Here is a 16,192-nt window from a genome sequence, read left to right on the forward strand (position 1 = left end):
AAGAAGAACGTGTCCCACCTTACGCCTATTCTGCCAATCTGTCGCAGTTGTTCTTCTAGCTCCATAGGATTACATGATATTTTTTTTCCCTAATTTTTTCTTCTTTTTTTTTTCTTTTTTTTTCTTTTTTTCTTTTCTTTTTTTTTTTTTTTTTTTTTTTTGCTGACAAGTAATACAAGACAGATTCTTGCCTTCTTAGGATCTTGCAATCTAGTTTAGACATAGCACGTCAAGTGGTGATGAAAGAAGGTTAGGGTGGGTTTGAAAAGATGAGGATTCCAACAGTAAACGATGCAGAGACATCAGTTTGGTAATGTACACATGTTTTGCATGATTCATTGGACCAAAATGGCCAAAGGAACTTAAAAAGCTGTCAAAGGCATCTTTACCTCTGACCTACCTAGTCATCCATCTGCTTCCTCATACTGTCAATCAAAACCCTCCCATCCTTATCACTATTCTATTACACACATTTTCCACAACCATTTCTCCTCCAGCTCTTAAAAAATATCTTAGCAAACATTTCAATCAGTCATTAAAAACCTTGTTAAAATATGCAATGTGTCATCAAATATGCATAGCGTACTCGTGCAAAATCTGTAGAGCGTAAATCACTGTATTACATTTGATATAGTATTAATGTGAAACATCATAGAAAGTATTACCAATAGGAACTTTGAATTACTTTCTACATATTGGAGCTTGATTTTGTGTTATATAAAATAAGGGAAGGACAATTAAATAGATTATTTTACACAACAATTAAATTAAAACCCATTCAGCATGCCTAGAATAATACTACTAATTATACTTCACGTAAAATTCATGCAATTAATTGCTGTTCTAACAAATTCATACACGGGGGTTTGCTCCAACTAAACTGCACACGCTGCAATTTAAACACACCGGGTCAAAACCCGCGCATTCACTCCTCGGTGAACGCAAACGCTTTAACGTGTTGGTAAACATATGTTTAGCAGATATACAGGTGCGCCTCTAAAAATAATATTCTAAGAAATTATAATAGTAACAAAGTGACCTACCGACAGGAAATAGCCTTTTTAACTTCTGCAGCCCTTATCTCTTCCAGTCTCTCGCATAAATAGTTATGGAATTACCCTGTCCAAATAGTTATGGAATAACAGCAACCACTCACGCACAGGAAAGAATTTTGTTCAGACCTGTCACACGTTACGTATTTATTCCGGACCCGCTGGATAACCCGCTGTAAATGAAACCTAGCGGAACCTCCCTGAGGAGCGGTCTGCCCGGGGTGACCGCCCGGCGGGCAGCAGCCCCGGCACCGCGGCAGCAGAGGCGAGGCGGGCGGGGAACGCCGCGGTGCCTCGGGCCGCTCCCTTTGCCCTCTCGGGGGGCAGCGCAGCGGGACTGGCAGCGGCGGGGAGGAGAAGGGGGCGGCTTTTGCTGGCCGAGAGTGGGGAAGGAGGGCCGGGAACATGCCATGGGTTATTTAGGGTGCGGGAAGCCCCGGGCAGGGCGCCGCGACAGCCCCTCAGGGCGCCGCTGAGGGGGCAGCCGGGGCCTGCGAGAGGCGGAGAGGTGCGGGCGATGCGCGGGGAGACGCGTGCGGCGCCCCGGCCCCCGCCGCTCGGGAAGAGGCGGCTGGGGAAGGGCGCGCATCGCCCGCGCTCCTCCGAGGGGCGAGCCCGGGGGACACTGCCCCCACGTCCCCTCTCAGGGAGACGTCCCGGGACAGCGTCTGGAGCCCGACGGCACCGCGGGGCGGGCACCGCTCCCCGCCGCCGGCACAGGTCGGCGGCCGCGCGGCCCCAGAGGGCAGCGGAGGCTCTGGGTGCGCAGGGCCCCGCTCGGGCCCCGCACCTTGGCGGGGGTGGAAGGAACGGAACGCAGTTGGGCTCCTCAGATGCCCCCCGTCAATACCGCGGCAGAACAGAATCCCTCTGACGGCTCCACACCGCGCTTACCCCACCGCGGAATCAAGAGTAAACCTAGCCTGCTACCCCCGCCCCCGCGCACTCGGCCCACGCAGGTGCCGGGCCGGCGCCTGTTCTAAAGCCCACAGGTGGTTGTCTCTAAAGGGGGCAGAGTCCCGGGAAGGTCGCAGAGGGAGAGGTAGTGCTGCAGGAGTGGGGACTCCGCTCCCGCGCAGTAGGGCAAACTGCTCCCCCGAAAGGGCGCCCGCCTTGGGAACACCGTGGGGCTCCACCAGGGCAGCCCCCGCCCTGGGAAAGCGAGGGGAGGCTGCGGGCGGGCAGCTTTTTGTCCCTCGCCTCTGCTCCGCCAGCGATGGCACCCCCCGCCCCGCGCCAGGCACCTCTCCCGCCTGCAAAGTGCTGTCAGGGTTTTTAAGCGTCAAACACGGGGATAATTATAAACCTCTCAAAACCGACGGGGTTTCATCTCCCTCTTTCACCGACTGCAAATCTCCACGCTTGGCCACGAGGTGTAAGCACTGTCCCCTACGCTCTTCCACCCACCCCCCCAGCCCCCCCCAAAAAAAGAAAAAAAGAACAAACGCGGGGCAAGTGGACCAGCTCCGTCAGGGAGAGCAGCGACGGGACTCCCGCTCCAGAGCCTCGCGGCGGACCGAGAGCGGAAGAGTCCGCCAGCCTCCTCCCCTTGGCCTCACCCGATCTCTTATTTGCAAAACGGCGAAGTGCTTTTTCCAACACGACGTTAACGTTTTGCCAGGTTTATTTTACTTGTTATACACAGACGATACAAACGGGCAAAAACCGAAACATTTCTCAATGGAGCATGTACTGGTATAAATTATTCAGTTCCACAGACGTAACAGAACAAATATAAAAATCACAACATTCGATTTACAGAAGAGTCAAAAATATACACACGTTTATGACCCTGAATTTCTATTAGGAAATCTCCCCGTCGAGTGTAATCTAGACTGAATATTTAGCCTGATGCATATTTCAGTTCGTAATTGTTTTTTTTTTTTTTCTTCCATATAAAAATGCGTTAATTGTATAGATTTGCTACTCAAAATTCGAAGACTTACTATTCTGCTTCGCCGGGGGGGGAGTCCTGGAGGGATATTAGTTCTCCTTCAATAGTATGATAAGAGGTTTACAAGAATGATCACTCTTACTTTCGATGTGCATTTGAGTCCCCAGGAAGTCAGATCTTGGTTAGCTACTTTATGAAAAAGTCAATTCCAAAACTAAATGCAGTAAAATATACAACTCACAACTCATCTTCACTGGACTACACTATGGTTACCAACAATTCAGTCGTCTATATCTTTTTTCTTTTTTTTTTCTTTTTTTTTTTTTTTAAGATTATTCATTACAAAGATTTACAATGATATAAAGAAAGAGGGGGAAACTGCAAAGAAATTTGAAAATAGTTTGTTAGCATATTTGGCACCTGCGGGGACCAGTAATGGATTTGGCACTTGGGGGCAGGGGAAGGGGGAGACCACAAAAATAATAATATTGCTGATCTCGAGCTATTCCTTTCAAAGAAAAATAAGAAGCAGGTAATTTTGGTTTTGGAAGGCATTATGCTCCTTTAATCGACTTTCCCATGAGACGTATTTCTGTTCTTTTGAAGGGAAAGCTGAGCTATTCCTTAGCTGTGTTATCCCAGGGCACCGCGTAATTATTTCATGCGAGGAATTGGAGAGAAAGTGAGAAACCCATTACTCGCTGCTACAGCTATGGACCACTTACATTTTCAGAGGCATTTAGGAAAAGTGTTTACCTGGGGAGGGGCACGAGGAAGAGGGAGCAAAGAGTGGGGAATGGGGTAAAGAAATTTAAACAGGATCTAAGTTTTGTGACTTAACAATGAAAACAAAACAAAAAAATCCAAACAATAAATAAACTGAGCCAAAGAAAAGTAATCTGTTACAATAAAATAAATACTATGTACAGGCATTTCACAGGCTGTTTTCCCCACTATTACTGTTTCCCCTAGAATCCATCCGTGGTAAAAGGAAGGAAGCGCTGTACGGTTTGAGAGTCTAAGCATCCTACTTATCAGTGGGTTTCGGTGCGGCAGTTCCCCCCGCGCCCCCGGGGCGCCGCCGGACCGGGCCGGGCGGGGAGCGGGGCGGGGGGGCGGCGGCGGCCGCGGCTCAGCCTCCCTGCCTGCCTCCCTGCCGGGCCGGGCCGGGGCACGGATAGGGCAGCTAGGGGAGGGGGTCAGTGCGCTAACGCGGAGGAGTTATTGTGCAAAAGGACGGCGGGCCGGCGGCCGCGCCTAGCTGTGCGAGTAGAAGCCGTAATAGCCGATGTCCTTGGCGCAGGTCTTTTCGCAGTCCCGCTGGGTGAGCACCTCGCTCTTGAGGGGCGAGGAGCTCTCGGACACCGGGGTGTCCGAGGGGGAGATCCGCCTCCTTTTGGCCTGCTCGTAAATCCCAGAATCGGAGGAGTCGATGGACTTAATGGACGACGGCGTCTCGATCCAGCTGGAGTCGGACAAATCTTTGGGCTTGGAGTCCTCGGCGCCCGGCAAGGGGGACCGCTCGGGGGCCAGGCTCTCCGCCTCCTCCCCTAGGTAGGGGTTGCCGGCGGCCATGCGCGCCGCCGCCGCGCTGTTGGGCCAGCAGGAGAGCACGGAGCCCGACTTGCTGCAGTACTGCGGGGGGCTGCGGGCCCCCCAGCCCGACGGGTCGGCGTAGTAGCCCAGCGGCCGCCCGGCGCAGCCGGCCGCCTGCAGCGGCAGCGCCTTGACGCCCGCGGCCGCGTAGGACAGCAGCGTGGCCGCGTTGCCGGCGAAGTCGGTGGCCGTGTCGTAGGCGGAGGCGGCGAAGTCGAGGCGGTTGTTGGCGGGGGCGACGAACCAGCGCTGCGGCGAGGGGGCCCCCGGGTCCTCGGCTTGCTGTGGGGAGAGCAGCCCGTTGGTGTGGGGCACGCTGCGGTCGGCGCCGGGCCCCGGGCCGGCTCCTGCCCCGGGGTGGAAGCGGGACTTGGCGTAGTTACTCACGAACTGGTCCTGGAGGAAGGAGCCGGCCATGGCGTAGCGGGCCCCGGGCACGATCTGCGAGCGGGGCGAGTCGTTGGGGGAAGGCGTCAGCCGGTCCATGTCGCAGCCCGTGTAGATCCTGCCCAAGAGAAGGGGAGAGAGCTGGGTGTCCGCCGCAGCCCGGCGGCCTCCTCGGCGCGGCACCCGGCCGAACGCGGCCCTCGGGGTACGAACGGGACGGCGCCGTCCCAGCGCGCTCCTGCCCGGCCGAGAGCCTGCGCTCCTCTCCGGGCTTGGCCTCCGGCATAAGTAGTGCCGAGGGCCTTTAACGGGTAAGAGGAAAGACGGGGGCAAACATGGAGAATAAATCATTCGGAACCGGTTGGCCATTCCTTGACGGGGCTGAGATCCCTCTGTCCGGTCGGAACCCACAACCCAAAGGCATGGAATCCCGCGCGGTGACACATTGACCGGCCCCACCACATGCGCAACAGGCAGCCCGGTCATTTGCCGCGAACAGCATGAGTGGCAGACTACGGAATTCTATCGGCTGTTTAACACTTATTATTGGGAGTCACAGACGAACCATCAACATTTTGCTGAGTTTAAATTAAGCTAATCTTTAAACACCTACTGTAGGAAATGTAAAGCCAGACACTTCCAGTGTTCCCTGCTTGGCCTATATATAATTCTCCCATGCTGGGCTGTAATTTGCGATTATAAAAACTTTAATGGATGAATAACTACTATCTGTATTTAATTCAGGCTAAAACTGTGCTTTAATTAACCCTCCACGCCTCCTGGAATTTCTTATCCAAAATAAACTTGGCCCTTAAACAAATTCAACGTGCTAGACAACATTGAAGCTTCCCCCTCCCCCCGTCTCCTTTCAAGTGACGCCCTATAAAGTTTTTCCCTATCAAAAAGAGAAGAGCACTTTTGGCTGGGGGCGAAGGCCACGTAGCCTTTCCAAAGGCCGCACATACTCTCGCCGAGCTCCCGGAGAGCGGGCAGGCTCGGCTGCCACCCTCTGTGGCACCAGGAACGGCCGCTGTCCTCCCGGCGGCGGCCCTGCTCCCCGCCACAGCCTCCGCGACCCCCGCCCCTGGGGAAGAGCGGCCGAACCACAAGCTGCTCCCTGGGGAGAGCTGGAGCTCGGCCCCGGGCCCCTCTCGCACTAATTCAGCTCTTGGCGTCGTTTCCACCCTTGTCCTGAAAACCTGCTGCTGGTGGCTGCTGGACCGCGGTCCAGCGGAGAGGCCGAAGCAGGCGCTGAAAGTGCGCACGGGATGAGGCGCTCGAGGCCAAGTGAGGCTGCTCACCGCCACAGTTCAGAGAGGAAAGAGGTTTTCCTCCTCAAAGCTGGGGGCCCATCCCACAGACCAGAGCTTGCAGTGGGACAGGCGACATCCCAAGCCGCCTGCTCTCCTGGGTGTATGGGCCGCCCTGCGGCCGCCACCTCCCGCTGCCCCAAGCTGGGCTAGGGGATGCCGGGCGGGCCGCACCTCGGGCCAGGGGAAGCCTGCCTGCAGCGCCTGCAGGCCGGGATATCCCCGTATTTGTCCCGAGGGCCGGGAAAGGCGGCGGCGGGAGTGTTGATGCCGCCCCGGAGCTGCAGTCGGAGGGGCACCAGCCGCGTGTGGCGCGGGGTCAAGGCCGGGGGGTCAAGTGGCTGGGAACGCCTCGGAGGCGGACGGGCAGAGGCAGAACACGGACAAACCGCGTTTAAAACTTCAGAGGCTTTAGCTCCACCCAGAAGGGAGAAGGGGGGAAAAAAATCCAACCCCGGAGAAGAAGAAAACAAGACGAAGACGTTTGCCTCCGGATCCCGGCTCTGCGGACCCCGGGATGATGCAGACCCGGCGGGTTGCCGGGGACTGAGCCCCTGCTGCTCGGGTGCTGCTTTCGGAGCCCTTACACGCAAGTGAAACGGAAGCTTGGAAAGAGGCGCCAAGATACGTGCCAGGAAAAACCAACAACAAAACCGCCGCAAGTGCCAAAGCGAGATGCGGACTCAGGTGCGGGCAGCGCGGCCCCAGGCGCGGAAGCGGCCTCAGGCCTGCGTAGGGCCTCGCCGCAGGGACAGCCCCTGTGCCGGAGCGGGCGCGTGCTTCCCTCCCGGAGGGCTCTGGAAAAGCCTGACATTACATATCTCGGTGTGAAACGAGCCAGCCCTCATGCTAAATCTCCCCCGTTTGACATGTGTGTGCAGCCGGCAGAAAGATAGTAAAAATCCGGTTTACTTACGTATCATAATTGTCTCGGAATCCTTTCGCGAAAGGGTTGTGATCTATTTTCAGCTGTGTGATCTAGGGAAAAAGAGGAGCAGAGCACACATTGTGAAAGCCTGAAAAATATACCCCACTGCAGCCAACAGGTTTTTAAAGGACCAAGCTTTACTCTAGTCAGTCATATTGCCTTTAAACCGTGAAAAATAAGCTCTGGCATGCTTATAGACATCGCCGCCTGATTTTAAGATTTACGTTGTTGTAAAAAGTACAAAAGAATTCAATATTTAACCCCATATTTTGAGACGTGTTCAGCATTCCTAGTGCATGGGTATAAATATATTGAAATCCAGAAATTAGGCAAAACGTACCGCAGAATGGTAACTAGGAGTTTGCATTTGCATCAAGCAAAATAATTAAAGCGAGAATGTGGACTGAACATATGTCATTTGAAAAGGGGGCACCAGTTTGTAGCAAAGCCAGACCACTCCGAAACGCATCCAGGCATTAACGAGCTTTTAATTTGAGGAAGTTGCTCCGTCACCCCCGGGCGCAATCAATGAGGATGTTAATTGATCTTTGCAGACTTAAAGCTTAAGATAACAGCTTAACAGCTAACTAAGCTGTTTCCGACTGGGAGATAAACGCCGCGGGCCAGCGCCCAGCCCCGGACGGAGGGGCAGGATCGCGCCCGTCCTGGGCGGGGGAGGACGATGCCGCTGCGGACGCCCGGAGGGGGCTCCTGGGGCGAAGGCGGCCCGAGCGGCTGCGGCCGCCCTCGGGACGGCCAGGGAGCGATGCCACACAACGGGGAACAGGGAGCCCCATCTCCTGGCGCCGGAGACCCAGGGGAGGGTGGGCAGCAACCGGGCCGTCCCTGGTGGGATGCCTTGCGGGGAGCGGGGGGACCGCGAGGGGAATAAACTAGGGAGCTCTTTACATCGGTGTTTTGGTAGGCGGTGACGGCTATGAACTGCGTCTCGGGGAACGTGAATGTCTGCACTCTGCCCGGCTGATTGGTATCCTCCGTCCCGTCTTCGTTCACCTCCACCACATGCAAGCGAGGTTGGTACTTGTGAAGGGACTGCAAAACCACCATCTGTCAGGCATGGCAAAAGGAGGGAGGGGGACGCGGGGAAAAAAGAAGAAATTAGTGCGAGAAGGACGAGGAGAGCGATGCCCGCTGGCCGCCGCTTCCCCGGGACGGTTGCGGACTTCCCCGGCCGCACCGGACAGCGGTGTCAGCTTGGGCAACGCGCTCAGGGCCGACGAGGCCCATGGCAAAATAAAATGGGAGGACTTTCTCACCACCACCCCCCTTTTATTTTCACCTAACGACACTATCTAAAAAAAACCCCAAAACAACAAAAAACCCCCACGTCCTTTCGGAAACGGTAGGATTTTAACTGAAGCAATAAAAATAATTCTGGCAGCGTCTGCCTTCCCGCACTGACCTGCCCGTTGTTGTTTGATGCTCCTTTATTGTTTGTAAGTTTTAGTTTCCCAAAGGAGATTTCCTGACGCATCCAGTGGGCTCCCGTGTTGGGGGAGTCGGGATGCATATACACCCGGTTTCCTAAGCAAAACAACAAAAAACACAACCACATCACAGTTCTCGCCTGTACCCCTGTTCTGCCACTGCATCCGCACACGAGGGCGAAGGACCCCGTGAAGTTACCAATATTTTACTGCCAAAACTCCCTTCATTTTAAAAGAAAAGGATTAAAACAGCTTTTTTCCGAACACCTTTTACTTTCTCCTCCACCCTCCTTTCTTTCCTTAAAAAAAAAAAAAAATCGTTGGCCCATTTGCGTTTAAGAAGTTGCCAGAGCCAGTCCGCAAAGGCATTAATTAATCATTCTCACCTACATATGTGTCGGGAAAAGTGTTAATTGGAGGAACTTGCCTTGTACATTGGTGTCCGCCTTGCCGCAAGGAACCCATTTGCCTCCCTGAAATCTCCAGTGATTGGGATCCGCCAAAATTACATCCACAAAAATATTGTAGTGAGCCGTAGGGTCGAGACCAGATATATTAAAGCTTAGGAAAGGGAACATGCGCCTAAAAAAAAAAAAAAAAGAAAAAGAAAAAAGGGGGAAAAAAAAGAAAAGGAAGAAGGAAAGCAAGCCACCGGCAGCGACAGGCACACGCGGAGGAACCAGCCGTTGTTCTTTATCCTCACGGCTCCCGATAGCGACCGGGAAATAAAAATCAAAATAAACCCCCTCCCTGGAGCGTCGAGCTTTCCGCGGGGAAGGGATGAGGGCAGCGGGCGCGGGAACTTGCGGGGAGGCAGAGAGGGCTGCCCCGGCGGGGACCGTCTCCGGCGGGGACCAACTCCGGCGGGGACCGGCACCGGCGCTCCCGGCGAGCAGGGCAGGGGCCCCGGTGACGGGCGGATGGCTCCGCCGGGGCGGCGGAGACTCCGGGCGGCTCCCCCGGCGAAGTCCGCGGCTCAGCCCCGACACCCAGAAAGGTCCGCGCGGTGGCTTACCTTCCCTGCTTCGTGATGATCATCTCCGTCTGGTGCCGGTGAAATTTCAGCCAGAGTGGCCTGTTGCACAGGTAGACCTGAGCCTTGCCGGGAACCAGCCCCGGCTGGGTGGAGGAGAACTGGTAGAAAGGTGCCCCTTGGTAGGAATGGCCATACTGCTGGGGGTACGGGTAGCCCGCCGTGGGGTAGCCTTGCGGAGAAGAGTTGGACAGGAGGCTGTTATAAGCTCCGTTGGTGATCACAGGATGATGAGCCATGTAGCGGCTGGGGCTGGCGATGGAGAAGGCTGGGTGAGCAGGTCCATGCTGGCTGGGATAAGGGAACATGGTACTAGGAGCAGAGGCAGCAGACTGGGGCTGGCTGGACTGAGAGAGCAGATAGCGATCTGCAGCAGATCCATCGAAACTGTGACGAAGCTCAGAGACCCCGTCCAAGACGGGAGAGAGTTTATTTCTCTGGACGTCCCCTGGTGTGTCCTTGGAGTCAGGAAAATTGTCTGTATCTGACTGATTCGTCATCCCCCTGGTAATTTTTTTCAAAGGTGAACTTCTCTCCAGGTTGTCAGTGGTCGAGATAATGGGATGATCATGCAAGGCAAGCTCAGATCCGCCTGCATGTGGGTAACTGCTGCTCACATTGAGAAATTTCTTGGAGAGCATGATAGAGGGAGAAAGACAATGCTCCAGCTGCATAGCTCTAGCACCACAGTAATAACCCTTCAGTCCCTGGATCTGAAAGGGCTTCTTAGTATCAGAAGCTAGACATCCTGGGACCCACACTAGGCAGAAAGCACTTCATCTACCAAATGCTTCCCAAACGTTTGATTTACTTTTTTTTTTTTTTTTTTTTTTTTTTTTTTTTTTTTTTTCCTTCCCTTCCCAGGGAGAAGAGATTGGCCAATTGACACTATGCAGCAATCAGGAAAGACTCACTTTTGATCTTGCTGCTTGTGGAGAGGATGAAACGGCTTCTGCCATTGGTTAACCGCTGACAGTAATTTAATTAGATAGACATTAATTAGGATAATCACCTGGCTCCTGGTCGCGACGATCATGGCAAATTGAAGGAGATGATTTTATTGTGAGATAGAAGGAAGGGAAAGGGGGAAGGGAAGAGTGTGTTTGCTGTGAGAGCTCATTATTATGTGACCTTTCTAGCTTTTTTTTTTTTTTTTTTTTTTTTTTTTGACTATGGCTGGAAAATAAATCCAAACCCTGTGATTCCCCAAATACTCCCCGCGTGTACCCCACCTTTGTGCGTCAGGGAGGAGAGCGGGTCCTGGGCGCTTTGGGGAGCGACTGCGAGCGAAGCGTGGGGCTGGGCGGCCGCTGCCCTCAGCTCACTCCCGCGGTTTGTCCCCAGCGGGGCGCAGCCCCTCTCCCCCAGCTCTTCTGGGCGATCCCCGGCGCATCGCCCCCACCCTTCCCACCCGTGCCTATTCGCGGGGGAAAATACACCCTCCGTCCCTGCTGACAGTGGCCGCGTATCATCTCTTTTAACTTCTGAAATAATCATAAGCCCCGCAGCCGAAGTGCCCTAATGTATTTGCCGCGATGTTTACGGGTCCTTTAGTAAATAAATATTTTATCTGGGTGCCGTAATGTCGGAGATTATCAGCAAAACAGCGTGGAAGGCGTCCACCTCCCCATCCGGCTCCGGATTTCTTTCCTCTCGGTGCCTGCTTTCCCTCAGTGACTCAGTCCCGCGGGCAGCTCTCGGGAGGGGCAGATTTTTGGTAGCACCTTTGCCAGGGGCCGCGGCCCGCCGCGGCCGCGGGGTCGATCGGAGCTGAGAAACCCAAACCATGACGGTGCTGCGGCGGGAGCCGCCGGCACCCTCTGCCCGGGGGGTCTCCGCGGGAGCCGCGGCTCGGGCTGCGCTCCCAGGCGAGCGGGGGCGAAGCTCGCCAGCCCTCGGGGGAGCTGCGGGGACACCCAGTGACCGGAGGGACCAGCCGGCGGGTCCCGCGCTGTGCCCGGCCGAGCCTCGGGCTATTGAAAGCGGGACCCTCCAAGGCGTGAAGATGCGCCTGAAGAGTTCAAGGGGCCCGCTCGCCACCCCGCCTTTGCCAAGCACCAGTCTCAATTTCTCTTCCTAGGGAAGCCCGAGAATTTAAAAGCATGGGGTTTGTTTTTCGATTTTTGTGGGTCTAGGGTTTTTTTGCCCGGAGAGGAGCTCTCCTGTTCCATTTTTCTTAGTGTTTGTTGTCCCCTTAGTGGTTTGGACTTCAGGTATTTTACAGACCATATCTCTTCCCAGGTGACATCAGCAGCCGGCTTCAAATTCCACTGACAGATAATGCAGCCTGAACCACTGCATAATAAAACCGAACCACCGTGTAATTGCCTGAAGCCAGACTGAAACTTTGCAAACTCAAATCCAGATAAGACTAGAAGAAGGATGACTTGTCAGAATGTGTATTTCAATGCTCACAAATCCCGTGGCCATTTATTTTTCTGTTGCTTAACCGTGAGCTACTTCAGTTATTTGGTGTTTCACAGATGCCGACATACACACACTCTGCAAGGAAATTATTCTAATAAGATAATTTATGAAGCAAAAAGCAAGCAGTTCACTGTTCTACTCGAGTGGTTCAGCGCATGCAACTTTCCATACACCACCTTCTTTCTATGTTAAGAGAACAGTTTCATTATTACCAGTTCTAACTAATGTTTCCGACACTTGTTTCACCAGTGCTCACCCTTCCCTTTCCCTGTCTGAAACAACAGAATGGTAATGGACTTATATAGGCAGGAGATGGACCAAAATGCAGATAAACCTTCGGAAATGCTGCCCTGAATTACAGAGCTACACCCATATAGATGCGGAGCTGCAATGAATTCAGTGGTATACTGCCAATCACACGGAAGTGCTAATATATGCCAAAAATCTTCAGTGCACAACTCCTAAACTGGTATAATAGGGGGGATATGCAATGGCAGGTGGTGTTACAGAATCGTCATAGAATGGAGTGAGGTTTGCTAATACAATATGCCCGTCCTTCGTGCTGACAGGTGACAAGGGGTCATGCTGCTAATGAAGGTCTGCTCCATTGCGGCTGGAGGCTCAGAAGGTGGCTGCTTGAAAATCTCTTTCTTCCTCCAACATGGTATACGGGCTGCTGCTTTTCAGGTTACAGCATACACACATTCTTCCAAATCCTCTGTGTAGCTCCTAAAGCACTGGACACAAATAAGGAAGGATGCCCCAAAACCCTGCATTTTTATTATTCATGTAACATCTTGGTAAATGGAAAATTGTGCCTCCAAGTTAAACTGAGGAGTGAATAGAAAGCAGGGTACCACAGCAAATGCTTATACTACGGGAGATCTGCGTCTCCAACAGACTCCCTTCAGCTACCCTCTGCAAGATGTACATTTGTCAAAATTAATTTAGAATATGTAAGACTCACTGGTTTGTCTCCCTGCTTACACCAGCCTCTCACGCATGTATACACTGCAGCACTGCGCTAGCTCCTCTCCTGTTCTGCAGTGCCATGTTACCCACGACCTGCCAAACTCTGTCTCCCTCGTGGTGTTACACGTGTGTGTGGGAGTAGAGAGCGGCAGGGATGCAGAGCCCCCCTGGCAGACGAGCCCCAGGGCAGGTCCCGCGATAAGCTCCTGCCCCATCTCACCCCGGGCGTGCGCATCCGGCAACGGCGAGGCCCGAATGCAGCCCTCCTCAACCACCCGCAGGCTTGCAGTGGGAATCGCCAGAAAGAACATCCATTTAACTACACACAGGCAAATGTGGTTTGGTATGTCTCCATCTTCCCAGTCTGATATTCCACTGCCTACTGTGGGGGCAGAGGGAAGGCCATAAGGAGGGCAGCTGCAAAAATCTGCATGTTTCCCTCTGAAGTAAGTGCACGCTAAATATACTTTGAGAGAGAGTTAGTCTAAAATAGTAAATTAAAAGGCCTAAATAAGAAATTTCAAACAAAAGAAAAATCTCTGAATGGTAAAGAGTAAGTAAATATGGGCATAAACTGGAAAATAAGACAAATTTATGGGTTATTTCTTTAGTATGCAAGTAAGAAGTCAATTAAAAAAATTATCTTCAAAAAGAGGTGGAGATAGTTTTATAATATTTGCCTGCCAGTACTGTTGCTGTTTATTAAAAAAAGCCCCAAACAAACAGTAAAGAGAAAAAGAAAACTTCTGCCCAGACAAAAGAATCAAATCAGCCTAAGCAACATCCAACACTTGAAAAAAAGAACTGTAATGAACAATTCCAATCAGTACCTGCCCAAAATGCAGTCACTCCCTAAACCCAGTTATTTGGCTTTGCCTGCTTCAAATCAAGCAGTCAAACCAACTGCCTTCCTTCAAGTGTTTCCCTCTCCAGTTAGTGGAAATGGTTTTAGATGTCATATTCTAGTTGGGACTCTTTCCATATATTTATATATATGGACATCTCATGTACGTTCTCTTTCACAGGAGGGTGGGTTCATGTAACCTAGAACAGCCTCTGTCACTTTAATGTTTATTCTCAGAATACTGCTATTTATGACACCGCTCGTGAGAGTTCTGTGATTCAGTTATCAGCAACTGAATTAATTTTCTTAAGGTCAGTTGTCTTCTGTAGATATTAGGGTTTGAATAATATTCAACGGGAGCTGACAGAGGAATTTTCAGCATTTTTGGTTTTGTACATCCTCAGAATTCTGCACTACGATTTTTTTGTTTTAATCTCCATGAGAGTAACTGGTAATCAATGGGAGCCAAATTCCAGTAGAGAATTTCTGCTTTCCTAGCAATTAGTATCTCAGTAGTTTTACAGTAGGGAGAAACAAATGTTTACTAACGCTTTTTCTAGTTTGTTAATTCCCACTGTCCTTTCTCAAAAAAGACTGTCCAGAACTTAAGACAGATTTGTAAATGTATTTTTATTATGTGGCAACAATCAAAATATATATGTACTACTAATTTTTTCCCCCAAATATTAATTGAAAATGTAATACATTTTTCCCCACATTGTGTTCTTGAATGCTTTGGAATCTGTGAGGACCCTGACATAAAGAAACTGAAGCAAATGCACAATTAGAGACTGAGAGGTGTTATAGTGCTGCACTTACATTGCAAATGAAGTCAGATGTCTCCGTTTAATCAAATTGAGCCTCAACAGTCTCTGTTTTGTGAGTATTAGAAACAATAAACAAATATACACAGAAAGCATCACAAACAGTAAATTGGTTATTTAAATACAACTGTATCCAACATAGCAGCTAAACACTGGACAATGTTTGAGGTCATCAGCACATCCACATGCTCTTCTAAATGACGTTTAGGGTCCTGAAATACAAAGGATGCCATGAGAGGAATGACTGAAACACATCTCTGAAAGATTTCATTTACTTCAAGTCTATTTAAGATGTCTGTGAGTTAATGGAGACAGGCCAGTAATGCTCCTAAATTTTCCATTCTAGGAAGACCTAGCAAATGACTGAATTTCCATGAACAAAATTTTATTAATTCATACTAACAGTTATGTTGAGGATAGGTTTAGGAAGTAAATTTCTATCCAGCATATCAAGAGTAACCGTGGCAGCTGTGAGTTAGTTTTAAGGACAACACACAACATGTGAATTTTACTATACATCTCACTAAGGCCAATATTTTAATCTTACTTCTGGTACATTGCAATTTGTTTTCAGATCTTTGCACAAATGTGTGTTCCAATCCTGCAAAGATTCAAGAATCATCTAACACAGTCTTTGAATAGTTGTGTTGACTGCAAGAAAACTAGCATATCTATACCCATAAAAACATGAAACATGAACAATGCCCTGTTCAAATGCTCTTAGGAATTGAATGTTAAGCCTGAGCAGTTTTCTGAAAATACATATCCCCACACTCTATTACTCAATTGATGTAGGCATTTGTGGGCATCTGCATACAACAGTAAGATTATTTCTGGTTGAAAATCATACCCATGCACTTCTTCAGTTTCACCACTTAAATAATTAATCTCCAAATACTGCAAAAATATCAGGCATACCTCAAAAACATGTCTGAACTTTATTACAGTATCATTGTAGTAATTCTTGTGTGTAAAGAAATTAAAATACGGAAGACAATCATGCATGGGAATTATAACTTCTTTAAAAAATGGAATTATTGTCAAAATGTAATGAACCCATCTAAATTTATATAGAAGAGTGCTACTGAATCCATGTATGCTGACCTTCTTAAATAACTCATTTTCAAAGATCAGACGGTTCTCCAATATTCTTTCTGTTCCTAACAAATTATCACCTAATAACATAATATCCTTATTGTGAGTGGCTGCTTGTTTACAAAGTTTTTTTATCTAAGTTTCATAAAAAAACCCACTTGAAAATTACTTCACTGAACCATTTTTTAAATTTAAAGAAAACTTAAAAATTTTATCAGGAAAAGAATTATTTTCTTTTTGAAGAACTGTATCAAAATAGAGTTTTTTTCACATATGCGTAACAACTAGTGAAGCTCAAGTTCTGTTTGAGATGACATCATAACCCTTAAAATACAACCCTTCTTACATATTTTATATGTATATATTTATGTATGTGTAGGTG

General features: G+C 50.3%; 2 protein-coding genes across 3 annotated transcripts in view; both read right to left on the minus strand.

Annotated features, from left to right (window-relative positions):
• Positions 1–4,203: 4,203 nt before the first annotated feature.
• TBR1 (T-box brain transcription factor 1) lies at positions 4,204–10,322 on the minus strand (the record flags this gene model as incomplete). Its single annotated transcript, XM_082284971.1, has 6 exons — positions 4,204–5,047; positions 7,156–7,217; positions 8,077–8,235; positions 8,591–8,712; positions 9,043–9,197; positions 9,631–10,322. 6 exons carry the CDS (start codon positions 10,320–10,322, stop codon positions 4,204–4,206), a joined length of 2,034 nt encoding a protein of 677 aa, XP_082141097.1.
• A 3,962-nt stretch (positions 10,323–14,284) lies between these two features.
• The window catches only part of PSMD14 (proteasome 26S subunit, non-ATPase 14), a 46,845-nt gene continuing 44,937 nt past the window's right edge, over positions 14,285–16,192 (minus strand). For both annotated transcript variants that reach the window (XM_082285434.1, XM_082285435.1), the window contains exon 13: positions 14,285–14,927. In XM_082285434.1, coding sequence (XP_082141560.1) covers positions 14,829–14,927 — 99 coding nt within the window. In that variant the 3' untranslated portion in view covers positions 14,285–14,828. The remainder of the gene's footprint in view (positions 14,928–16,192) is intronic.

Source organism: Coloeus monedula, assembly GCF_965178545.1.
Source record: "Coloeus monedula genome assembly, chromosome: 7".
NCBI lineage: Eukaryota > Metazoa > Chordata > Aves > Passeriformes > Corvidae > Coloeus > Coloeus monedula.